Source organism: Euprymna scolopes, chromosome 28 (assembly GCF_053919585.1).
Source record: "Euprymna scolopes isolate OS-2025 chromosome 28, ASM5391958v1, whole genome shotgun sequence".
Taxonomy (NCBI): Eukaryota; Metazoa; Mollusca; class Cephalopoda; order Sepiida; family Sepiolidae; genus Euprymna; species Euprymna scolopes.
In genome coordinates, this window is record NC_136509.1 from 36,174,437 (window position 1) to 36,188,529 (window position 14,093).

At 32.8% G+C, this 14,093-nt stretch overlaps 1 protein-coding gene across 1 annotated transcript in view; it reads right to left on the reverse strand.

Annotated features, from left to right (window-relative positions):
• Nucleotides 1–11,795, reverse strand: part of LOC145249564 (uncharacterized) — a 100,493-nt gene extending 88,698 nt beyond the window's left edge. Inside the window, exon 1 of the mRNA XM_080111238.1 lies at nucleotides 9,497–11,795. Coding sequence (XP_079967364.1) covers nucleotides 9,497–11,282 — 1,786 coding nt within the window. The 5' untranslated portion in view covers nucleotides 11,283–11,795. The remainder of the gene's footprint in view (nucleotides 1–9,496) is intronic.
• Between the last annotated feature and the right edge of the window lie 2,298 nt (nucleotides 11,796–14,093).

Below are 14,093 nucleotides of genomic sequence, written 5' to 3' on the forward strand. Positions count from 1 at the left end.
CTTGTTCACTGAAAATATGCTTTTCTGCGGTTATTTATTTTTTTTATTGTGAGTGTTACCTATACAGACGTTTTAAGTATACGTGAATAAATCTCTGTGTTTCTAAAATGTTCTGGGTTTATGAATATAAATGGGGGTGTGATAGAATAGTCTAGCATTTCAGCCCGGCGTTGCCCGTGTGTTAAGAGGTGTATGCTGATTGCTGAGCAAAAAAAAAAAAAAAAAAAAAAAAGAGGTAGGGGTCAATTTTTTTAACTTTGACTCCTATTATGACCCCTGAAAATTTATTGTTTTGGGATCAAATAAAATTATTAAGTTAGATCCATGTCCAAGGAACCTATATCTAAAATTTCAAGTGTTTAGACTCAAAATTGTCGGAGGAGTTTGGTAGAGTTCTCAAAGGTCAAATCGTTGAACTTTGACTCTTTAACAGCGAAATTTCACAGTCGGAATCCATTATGGCCTATAAATGAGGGCTTATTATACAAAGAATATACGTAATAAATTAGACCCCCTTTAAAAAGTTTGTTCGCTAATTTTAGACTTAAGTCTAAAATTAGCGAACAAACTTATATACATATATATATATCAATACATTATATATATATATACACACACAAATATAAATGCACACATACAAATATATGCACACGTATACATGTATACACAAATATATATATATATATACATATATATATATAATATATATATATATATACACGTTAATATACACATGTATACATATATATGATATATACACACATACAGATATATGTATACACAACTTCTACATACACATATGCACATATACTCATATACACACACGCATATATACATACACACATATACAATATATATACACATATGCATACGCACTTTCATACATACACACATATACATACGTACACACATAATCATGTACACATATATGCACACATGTATATTTTTTTTCATTGATACCTAAATACTAAAGTAGGAAACGAATAAAAAATGTTTAACTAATTGTCAACACCATCGCTCAATTGATTCCAATACTAACCGATTTCTCGTTGTGAATAACAACTTTTGCGGAGTTACACAAATTACGTAGCGCACAAAACACGAATACATAAACGTTACTATTGGTAAAATTAAGTAAAAATGCGGTTAAGAAATTAAATCCAAACAAGATTTATTACGTTTTCATTCTTAGCTTTAAAAATGTTAATGTTTAACCATAATACATGAGCTATCAGAATGTATAACTATTTCACCAGAAATACCCTGTTACCATAAATATCGGGGTGGAGCAAAGCGGGTATATGGTTTAATCACAGGAAATAAAGTGCCTAATGTAACATATCGCTAAAGAAAATTGCCAATTTGCTTGTAACTGATATTTACGGAAATTTAATATGCTTCTATTTTTCCCCATATATTAAATATTAATTTTCGTCTAACACATGTGGGTCACGAATAACTAGGTGAAGTAAAGCCAACCGTTTTTGAATAATTCGGCCAACTATATTTCCTGGGTTTTTATCACAATACACATATATTCGAAAAAGTTGTCAAAAAACAAATATATAACAAATAAATGTTATCAAAGGCAAGATAAGTTACTTTTCTACCTAACTGGATATGTTTTTAGAGTTTTTATTTAATGTAACATGTTTAGTAAGCTCGAAAAACATACAATGTTTACCGATGTATTGGAAAATTTAAAATGGTGCCCGTGCCCGACTCCCTCTTTGAGACGGTAAAATTGGGAAAATGGGTTATAAAAAAAAAAAAAAACTAGACAAAATACGGTTAAAAACTCGCTCGATATGTTACCGTGACATATTCTGACATATATTCGGTGGGTTTTTAACAGTATTTTGCATGTTTTTTATTTTTAACTCATTTTTCCAAACTTACCGTCGCAAATAGAGAGTCGGTGGCCATTTTAAATTTTCCAATACATCGGTAAACACTGTTTTTCAAGCGGAATAAACATGTTGCATTGAATAAAAACACTAAAAACATATCCAGATTGGTAGAAAAGTAACTTATCTTGCCTTTGATACAATTTTTTTGTTATATATTTGTTTTTTGGCAACTTTTTCGTATCTGTGTGTACAGTAATACAAACCCTATTTCCTTTTAAGTATTTTGGGTAGACGAAAGTAACATATATATATATATATATATATATATATATATATATATATATATATATATATATATATATATATATATATATATATATATATACTACACGTTACTTTCGCAGACCCAAAATACGGCATAATCGCCTTGACACACCGGTTCTCGGCAGATAACCAAAGTTAAGCAACGTTGAGCCTGGTTAGTTCATGGGTGACTATTTGGGAATTCTAGGCGCAGTGTGTGCTCTCCGCTTATCTCGGCATTTGTTTCCGGTCTTCTTGTACATTCACTTCACTTACCACTGGTATTTAACAATGTTGACCCAGGAGAGGTGTGATTGGAGAATGCGCACCTCCTGCCACAAAAATTTCATGCGCAGGCACCTCTTCGTGGGTATCAAAGACTGAAGGAGCCTGTTGTTTGTTGCTGTTATATATATATATATATATATATATATATATATATATATATATATATATTAAACACACACACTGATGAGGCGTAGACGACGAAACACGTATCAGTGGATCATTACATTTTAAAAACACATATGCCACACCCCATTTGGGGGTACCAAATTGGTAAAAGGGGAAATTATTCTCAGCTCGCATTTAGGTAAAAATGCACTTTCGTATAAATAATTGCATTTATTCAAAAAGTATCGTAAAAAACAAAAATACACACACACACACATATATATATATATATATATATATATATATATATATATAATGTCACTGTCTGTGTGAGAGAGTTCCTTTCTCATAGGTTTCGAAACAGTTGAGCTTTATCTTTTGCAAATTTCACGCAAAGCTAATTTATACGTCTGGCAATGTTCTTAGATGTTTTGTACAGAAATTCATCGAAACAAAAAAAAAATCCGATCTTAAAAGTGGCTTTTCTCTCTTATGGATATAAAAAAAAAAATGAATCATTTTTACGTTACGCCATCGAAGGGAGATAATAAACTCTTTGCAAATCATTTCTTCTTAAAAAACAAAACAAACCAAAAATCTAAAAAAACAAAAAACAGCAACAGATTTATTACAATCTGGAGATATAGCTTCATGGTAGAGCATTCGACTACAGATAGAATGGTCCCCTATACAAGCCCGGGTATACCATATTTTAATTTTTTCTTATTAATGAGTTTAATGATAAAAGAACATTTAAAATCGCCGCAAATCATTTCTTCCTTTGCTTATTTTGAAACTAATCATTACTCAGAAGTCAAAATAGCAGCATAAATTAAAATATCATGTTTAAGCGTATTGTACGACCGGTCAACGCTGGGCTGCCGGCTAGTATATATGTAATATATAATATGTATCTATGTAATATATAATATATATAGATTTTTAATCTGAATGTTTTCAAAGTCGGTTCTGTTTTTTCACCATCACGTTTGTATAATGCTGTTTTTTATCCTCTCCTGACGAGAAGCATTTAGCTTCGAAATACTATGACCTAAAGAGATTCTTCTGTTATTCCTGTTTCTGTAACTCTTATTGACTTCATTATGTAATAAAGTTTATATGTAACTTCGCCGTTTATCTTAACTTATATATATATATATATATATATATATATATATATATATATATTAGTATTTTCTTAGACTAAAACTTGCTGCTATGATTTCAAATGATCTGAAATAACAGCAAAGAGGAGACTTGATTCCAACTATTTCTCATATGTTATATCTCCCCTCTTTTGGAAATAGGGTACGATTATGAATATCTCCAGTATCAAACAATCCTTATACACTGTGAAATATACTTTATGCTTGAAAAACAGAGAGGGGCGATATAACAAATGAGAAATATTTGGAATCACGTCTCCCCTTGCTGTTATTTCAGATCATTTGAAACCATAGCCGCAAGTTTTCGTCTCCCCTTCCATCAAGGCTAGATGTTTGGAGGAAATATATATATGTATTTATCTATACTAGATGTTTGGGATATATATATATATATATATATATATATATATATATATACATATATATATATATATATATATATACATATATATATATATATATATACATATATATATATATATATATATATATACATATATATATATACATATATATATATATATATATATATATATATATATATACACACACTGGTAGCCAAATTGAATACTGAAATGATCATATCGCTGGTTCTCTGGGACGAAAGTAGATGAAAATTGCGTTTTGAAGGTTATAATACTATTCTATGGTTATAATTTTATGACAATTGGTAAAAAATAACCTATATTTTCAAACCAATGAAATATGCCCAAATTTGCTTACATTTATTTATATAGTGTCCTGGCAGGTTAGCTTAAGTTTTGCTGCTCTAGAATGAATTTTGCTTAGTTCTCTCCTCTGTGGCCCTGCCAGGCCACTAATTATATATATATGAGGGACACTGTCCATTAGTTTGATCTTTTACCGCGACCTGTAGTTTCACAGAAACCCGGAAAATCAACCCATAGAGCTAAAGATATCAGATGCATATTTTGTGTTTTGATTTTACTATTTGTGTGACGAATATCATTACACAAGATTTTTATTTCGCTCCCGGGGCTGAATATAAATAAAGATTTACACAAACGGAAAATGAGGCTCGTACAGGATTCACACATACACCTCAAAAGAGAATCTACCTAAGATGGACGTCGGCTTGAACAATTTGACTAACGAGTCATCCATACAGAGAAAGATGGACTCTTTATTTTATTTTTCAATTTGTAATGTCCTTTGTTTATATCTTGTCGCCCAGCAGTCTGATACATCGTTTGTTTAGTAATATTCTACACACAAACCATAACATCAACAAAGCAGTTTTATGCATAACATACGACAAACCTGAAGATTAACTGACCTCAAATCAGCAGCAAACGGTGTTAGTTCAGATTTACTTCCTGATATTAAATACTTCCTTTTAGGTCGCTTACTCTTCTTGTTTGTAAATTTTTGTCATATCATTTATTCAATTATTCATTTATTAAATTGTTAATTGAAAGTATGGAATAGTTACTAGAGCCACCTTTTTCACGTGTAATGAATGGCGTTCTCGGGCCGGGATCAAAGTGTAGTACCTGTTCTGCAGATGATGCACTTAAGGTAATTTGTATCAGTCAATGGAGGGGAAACCCTCTATACTGGGACAATTATTATTTTTGGTAACAAGAGTACCCCTTTTTTGCCTACTTTTAGGGGAGCTGGTTTTTACCCCACATTAAAAACGGCCTTGTGCCTAACTTGCTTTGGTGGGGAAGCAAATAAATACACTAAATAATCCACTGCAGTTCACGAACTGCGCTGAAAATATTTTTTTTTACTAATTTTCTACAAAATGACAACTTGTATTAAGTTCTCGGCTATGCTGAAAACGAATATCGCATTTAAATTTTCCGCAAATAAATAGCTCTCCGGACATTAAGCAATGTAATAAAAAAAATGTGTGCGCTTGTAGCAGTATCAGAAATTTTGTGAAAATAGCGAATAATTCCACCCCATCTTTCCAAGCTTATAACTCCTCGAAAAATGCAATTCAAGCCCTAATTTTTTTTTTCAATTAAAGGAGCAAGGACCAAGATTTCATTAAAAAAAAAAAAAAAAAAAAAAAAAACGTGTTTTTTTTTTAAAAAAGGTTTTAAACTTCGGACTTTACAGGTAAAATTCTACGAGAACACGATGTCCGTTTTTTTTTAAATTTGAATATATTATGTATTGACCTTTTCTCTTCAATTTGTGAGTAAATAATTATGTACTTATCCGGGTCTAAATTAATTATTATTAGACATTTACAAAATTGGAGGCGTGAATTATTCGACCCCCTGTCTTTCCAAGCTTATAACTCCTCGAAAAATGTAATTCAAGCCCTAATTTTTTTTTCAATTAAAGGAGCAAGGACCAAGGTTCCATTAAAAAAAAAAAAAGAAAAAAGAAAAAACAAATAACGTGGTTTAAAAAAAAGGTTTTAAACTTCAAACTTTACAGGTAAAATTCTACGAGAACACGATGTCCGTTTTTTTTTAAATTTGAATATATTATGTATTGACCTTTTCTCTTCAATTTGTGAGTAAATAATTATGTACTTATCCGGGTCTAAATTAAGTATTTACTTTGTAATAGACACTTAAAAATTGGGATGGGGGGGGAACCGTGAATAAAAAAAAAAACGTTTGTCTAAAATATTATATTCGATTTATTGGAAAGAACATAAAATTTCACACTGACCCTGAAAATATCGTAAAAATAGAATCAATAGAAAAATTTTGATAGATTTTTAAAGTTTAAAGATTGAAAAATATTGAGTTCGGAAAATTCATTACTGTTTAAAAAAAAAACAAAAAAAAATATTTCTATTACTTTTAAAACAACTGTAATAGTTTATTTTGGAAGTATAATCCTTAAAAAAAATACATAACCCACTTTTAACAGAGAAATTCCGAGATTTTTATATTGTATTCGCAGTTTCGTGTTAGGGGTGTCAAAAATTCCTACAAAAATTCTGATACTTCTTGCGCGTACAACAATGGCCACTACTTCTTACATAATGAATTACATAGCTTAATATCTTAAAAACTATTTGTTTGCGGAAAGTTTACATGCAATATTCGTTTACAGCATATCCCAAAACCATTAACGTCGTCATTTTAAAGTTGTCTGTAAGAGTGGAGAATAAGTAAAAATTTACCTCATAAACTTAGAATTTACTTGGCATTCGTAATATGGAGAAGTGGGGGGGGGGTGCTTTGTTAATTATTCCATACCTTCATCTGACAATTTAATAAATAAATTTGGAAAACAAACTCTGACCGCCGACCGGAAGTTATATTATGGATGAAGTTTGATATCAGAAACTAAACCTGACCGAACACCGTTTGCTGCTGAGTTTTAATCGAGTAGTCTTCTGATTTATATAGCATACTATGTACCATAGGGAAATAAATTTTAAATATGAAAAAAAATGTGTGTGCGTGTGTGTGTGTGTGTGTGTGTGTGTGTGGATTGATTCATTCAAATATTTCTTTTGCACCAAATATTAAATCAGCGAATCAGAAGAACAGGTAACTTGAAGACCACAGCAACAACGCAGCATTCAGCAAGCAGTGTCAGAAAAAAAAAATCGTATTATAACTTAATTATTTTTTTGAATAAAATAATAAAAGTGTTTTACTATTTTTAACATGTTTTCAGTGTATAAAATATGAAATATTGGTGTTTGTCAAGATAGTCGACAGATCGATTTTTAAAAAATATGTTATTCTAAGCAAACACATTGTTATGTATTCAATTGTCATGGTGAAAATAGGGCGGACGATTAGGAAATTGCCCCCCCCCCACAAACACGCACTTGTAAATTCCACAATTTACACCTTTTTTTCACGTTAATCCCATCAAATACAAATTAACTTTCAGATTAAAAAAAAAAAATTGAAATAAAAATATTTTTATAACTGGATCAGTTTTCAATTATAACGTTCTACTAAATTGAACACGTATTTTATGACCATCACCGAGAAAAATATTTCGACTCTCACGTGGCCGGTGATTATTCCCATCTAAAAATTTTATCCCATATAAACATTTTTTTTTTTTTGTCGTTGAATTCTTTAAATTATTTGTCTTTTTTTTTTAAATAAATTATTTCTTGGCTTTGGTAACTTATTTGTTGTGAATCAAAAAAACAAAAACAAAAAAAAACTACTTGTCTGTTTCGAATATAAATGTTCTATTTTAGCATCGGAAAAAAAAAAAACTTATGACTATAATTATTTATAAAAGTTTGACCCGGTGATAATCGTCAGATGTTTTTAACTCATATAACCCCCAAAATATGTTGTTTTTTTTTATATATATATATACAATTAAACTTTGTATTCAATTTTGTTTGAATTTAATATTTTTGGAAATTTTTTTTGGTAAATTTTTGCGACACGCCCCAGCGTATTGTAAACACCCCGACCTCCCCATGTTAAGAACGGCTTTCGAAATAAACACCCCCAACCTCGAAAGCCGTTCTTAACACCTGGAAGTTGAAGGGGTGTTTATTCCGAAAGCCGTTCTTAACATGAGGAGGTTGGGTGTGTTCATAATACGCTGTTGGGGCACGTTGTAAAAATTTACCATTTTTTTTCACATCCTAAAATAGCACATTTACTGTGATATTCATTTACAGCATACTTGAAAACCTGTAAATGTCGTAATCGAGTTAGAAGGAAGGTAAAACAAATCACCCTAACCCCCTTTTTTTTAAAACGGGAATAATCACCGGTCACGTGAGAAGAGTCACAATATTTTTAGACGATAAAGTTATTATTTTTTTTCAATTTGTTTTTTTTTAAATCTGAAAGTTAAGTTTGTAAATCGATGATGAAATTAACGTAAAAAAAAAAAAAAAGAAAGAAAAATGTAAACTATGGAATTTAGAGGTGTACTGTGGGTGGGGGATCAATTTCCTAAACGTCCGCCGAAAATAGTAATATATCCAAAAATTATGAACATTCATCGAGTAAAAATGTTATTAATAGTTAAAAGTAATTTTTATGGAAAATTGGGTAAAATTGAAATATAGAAGTTATTAAGTAGACCCAGACACACAAAGGGGACATAACTGTGAATTTTAGATTACTTATTCCATGGCTGCTATAGCTGTTGTCTATAGCGATAGACTTTAGTTTAGTAAAACCACGATAGCAGTTGTTCGCCTCGATGGCTTTTCGTAATTTTTTGATATATTACTGATTTCGACATGACAATTAAGTAATATTGTTTTTGCTTCAAACGACATCTTTAAAAAATCGATTTGTCGAGTCTATCTTAACTAGCACTGAAATATTTATTGATTTTTTTTTTTTTTTTTTGGTGCTAGTGCACTTCCGCACGATTTTTGAAATAGTATTTTCAAGTTTAATTAAAGTTTTATGATGTCTGTTTTAATTAAATTGTAAGATTAAAGTATAGAATAGCCTACAAGGTACAAAACATCCTCACCTCCCCATGTTAAGAATGGCTTTCTAAATAATAACGCTATTATTTCGACACAGCTCAATAAGTGAACTAGTACCATTTTTTTTAATGCTTTTTAGAAAAATAGAATATTTTATCCGACACTGTTTGCTGCGGACTTCGAGTCGCCTGTTTTTTTCGGATTCATCTATTTATCATTAAAAAACCCCACCTTTATACAATTATTGTTTGTGTGTTTGTGGCGAATAAGATCAGTATTTGTTCGGGTCAACAAAATCTGGACCCATTTCTTTTCCTTTAAACTGTTTAAACAAAAGCAAAAAAAAAAAAAAATAAAAAAAAATAACAAATCAGAAAATAAAATCAAAATGGAAAAAAAAAATCACATACCGGCACAAGTGAACAAAGCCAACATATTAATTGTCAGTAAGACATATTTTCCCTGTTTCCGGGTCGATGATCCCGTAGATGATCCAGTGCGATGACAGGTATCCAGAGGCCCCGTACACGAGTGCAATCGGGTCAAAACCGACCACCACATATACGTGAGGTAGATAAAAAAACGAACAATTTGATTCGGATTCGTCGGAGAATTCTCCTGCGTCGTTCCAAAATCTGTTATTGTTGTTGTTGTCCGTGGTTTGGATTTCGATAATATTGTCCTATTATTTACAATTTGAACATTATTATTATTATTATTATTATTATTATTATTGGTGTTTTTGTTGTTACAATCATTATTATTATTATTAATAGTATTATTACATGTTCGGGCGCGGAGATGATTATTATATGGGGTGCTGCAGTTATATACCGGCCAGAATTCCGATGGGGCCTTCGAAAAAGGGTTTCTCTCGTGATGGCTGTTAGACACATCCGAAGAAACAGTAATGTCCGTCGTACACCTACATCCAGATTCTAGTCTGGATGTCGAATGATCGGAGATATTCGCTAAATTCCTCCTATTTTTATTATTATTATTATTATTACTACTACTACTATCATTACTACTACTACTACTACTACTGGTAGACGCCGTGGTTGTAGTAGCGATACGAATACGGCCAGACATTTTCATGCTATTGGTCCTACGGATTGGCCGAGATCGAATTGGCGCATTCATTTTGGGGTTAATTTTTTGCCGTACCATACTTCGTGCGGAGTATACGGATAATAATGATAATAATAATAACAATAATAATTGTAGTAACAGTCGGGATGATGCATCCGAATTGAGAACTCCTGCGCGAATGAAAAGAAGGAGTTTCTCCCGTTGTCGGTGTCTGAGGTCGGATTCGCTATCTCCGACGTCAATGAGCGTAGACTTGGGGAAATTGTCTTCAACAATTAATAATAATAATAATAACAGTAATATTAGTAGCGATGACGTGGTTGTTGTTGATGATGGTGGTGATGATAGAGACACTGAGACATGAAGAATATTGCTACCAACGTCCAGTTTCAGGAATCGTCCAGGATCGTCGTAAACAGTTACGTCAGTGGAAGATGCGGACGAAAGCAGAAATAACGAAAAAGACGACGCTTTTCTTGCGGAACTCGATCGACCAATACTACTAGTAGCGACTATAGTACTAGTTAGACTATTCTCTGATCTAGCCCGAACCACAGTAGTGGTGGGGGCTACACGTCCGCCGGTCTGGTAGGCAAACTGTTTAAAGTCCAATAGGGTAAAGAAGCCAAGGGAGTCCAAATCATTAGGAGGCCAGTGTAGTAGTTTGGGGAGTGCGCGTTTGCAAATATCACCAAAAAATGACGAAAAGTCAACGCGGAGTTTCGGGAAAGCTGTGCAGTCCGAAACCCCAACAGGATATCTTCTTTTTCTCCCGATTGTCACGCGACGAATAAGGGACGCGTCCCTAGCTGGACAGAGTTCACGTTGTTGTTTGTGTGTGTGGCGATTATTCCCAATCCTTTTAAAGTGCGCGAAACGATGGAGGCCGACACGGGGAATTTCGTCACGGAGGGGATCCTTTTTCTGATGGCGTTCCTTTTGCTGTCTGGTTGAAGGAGTATCATGGCTGCCTTCCGGGATCTGTCCCGTTGAGATATTTTGTGATCGGATCTGACGGATACAATCGTCGCACGAGAAGTCGGCATTAGCTCCATAGTTTGTAGTAACCCCATCCGACGTCGAAGGGCAATACTTCACGACCATTGCTTTCCATGTAGGTATCGTTGTGTGTGTGTGTGTGTGTGTAAGAGAGAGGGAGAGTGCCCGCGCGTGTTTGTATTCGTGCGTGTGTGTGCGACTCAAAGGGGGAAAAAGATGTTTTAGTCCTCGCCACAAGCAAGCAAGGAGAGAAAAAAAAAACAACAAAAAAACAAAAAACAAAACAGAAGTCAGACCTAGTTGCTGTTTGAAACTATCATACACAAAAAATACATAAAGCAGAGGCTTACGTATGATTTGATGCTGGAGTATTTCAGTTTTCTTTTTTTAGTGTTCCGTAAGCCTACCTTTTTTTTTGTTGGTGAAAAAAGAAGAAAATTACTGATTTTTAAAATAAAACAGAGCGCAAGTCTCAAATAGGAGCTGCTGGCCTAGCTAGGCCAGTATATACAGACTAGCTTCTCTGACAAGCTTACTCTCCGTCAGACTGTCTTTAAAACTAGACGCTGTTAGATTATCAGCAGGAGCAGCGACAGTAGTAGTGGTGGTAGTTGTTGTGGTAGTGGTAGTATTTTTAGCAGCAGGGAGGGGGAACGGTAATAGCAGTAGTAATAATAAAAAAAGAAATGCTATGATGTTCCAGCGCACTTGTTATTTAATTTATTTATTTTATTTGTAAATGTTCAATTAGCAAAATTTATTAAACTAGTTGCTCTGGAGAATTTTTACTTTCATTTTCGTTCTGTTTTTTTTTTTTTGTTTTGTTTTTTTAATTTTTTTTTTTTTCAACTATTCCGTTTTCTTGTATTATTCGGATTCTTCGGACTACTGTTCTTATTTTGAGTGTTATTTTCACAACATTTCAGTGGATGTAACTTTCGGCCTTCTTCAGGTGTATCTAATCGGACTCGGGAAACTTTCTGTCGAATTCGGTAATCCGCGGTATTGTGGTAAAATTCTACTTGTAAGTGACACTCTCTTCTCGGTGTTGACGGTTCAATCCTCAGTGCGGGCGACGCACACACACACACACACACACACACACACACACACACACACACAAATACAATTGCGAATTGCTCCAAACTTATATCCAATCATGGTTGACGAGACGAGAATATGAGACCCCCATGGATCACATAGAAGGGTTCCGTTCGAAATCCTGTGCAGATTCCCGAGTTTGGCAGAAAGATTCCCGAGTTCGACAAAATACACACGAAGAAGGTAGGAGGTTGCATCGACCGAAACATGTTCTCAAGATGAGAACATTAGTCCGAACAATCCAAATAATACGATTAATCCTCATCTAAAAAATGAAGAACGTATTTTTTTAAAATAATGTTTTATTACCTAAGTTTTAGTTTTTTTTGTTGGGGGGGGGGGTTGTTTTACATTTCACAGAGATTCGAAAACGGGGCCAAAATTTTAAATATATAACAAATAAATGTTATCAGACATGGTAAGTTACTCTTCTACCTATCTGGAAAAAAGTTTTTTTTATTTTACTCACATTAAAACGTTCATTCAGTTCGAGAAACAAATAGTGTTGAGCATTACGTGAGAACAACAAACAAACAAACAAAAAAAGAAAAACTGGCCGCGAATTGACGCCTAAATATTTGAAGTCTTGAAAATGGCATAAAAATAAAAACTAAAACAAAATATTGTTAAAACTCCACCCAATATGCGTTGCTGTAACATATATCAGGTGGGTTTTTAACAGTATTTTGTATATTTTTTAAAGTCATTAGCAAAACTTTAAATATTTAGGTGTCAATTTGAGGCAATTTTTCCTGTTCTAACCTAACCCTCGACTATATACGAAATATTATTAGAAACCCACCCAATATATATTACAGTAACATATATTGGGTCGGTTTCTTACAGTATTTTGTTTTATTTTTATTTTTAAGTCATTTTGAAGACTTTAAATATGTAGGTGTTAATTCGCGGCCATTTTTCTTGTTCTCACCTAACTCTTCACACTATATATTTTTCGAACAGAATAAACGTTTTAAAGTGAATAAAATCACTAAAAACTTTCCCAGCAAGGTAGAAGTGTAACTTATCTTGCCTTTGATACCATTTATTTGTTATATATTTGGGGTTTTGACCACTTCTTCAAATCTCTGTAGATTGTACCTATTTACTATGCCTCCCCACGGGACAGAGTTAGACACCAGAGTCGTTTTTTAACGTGGAGAAAAGGTACAAAAATAAAAATTGCCTCAGTCGTAAAGGATTTCTCCTCCACCGAAAGAGAACAAGAAATGGAAGTGCAGCATCCGAAGAACAGATACTACACTTTGATCTTGACCAAAAGAAAAAAAAAACAAACAAAAAAACAAACAAACTCGTTTATGAAAGAATTTTTTAATTCAATCATTAAGGAGTGTTTTTGGTCATAAAAGTTATTGATTTACACAAATTGTGATCAAAATTAAAAACTTAAACAAACCTTAATAAGATTCGTGTTGTTTAATCCATATATACTCCTATAATATTTTTTTTTAGTGCCTGTGAATTCACCCTCCTTCGTTCGTCTGTCCGCACTTTTCTCAATAACTACGCCATAATTTTTTTAAAAAAACTTTTGCACAAACATTAAACATGATATGGGTAAAAAAAAAGTAATAGAACGGATTTTCCGGAGAAAACTCCGGTTAGCCTCTCTAGGGGTGCCTTTCGGGTCAAAATGACGAAAATTGACACTTTTGTGTTTACTAAAAAAAATTAATGTCTTGGATTTTTATAAAACTTCCTGAAAAGTTGTAGCTAACTGATTTCTATATCATTTTGTTTGTCTATATTTATTGATAACTCTTGGGTGTGCCCCAGGGGCTCTTTTAGGGCTAA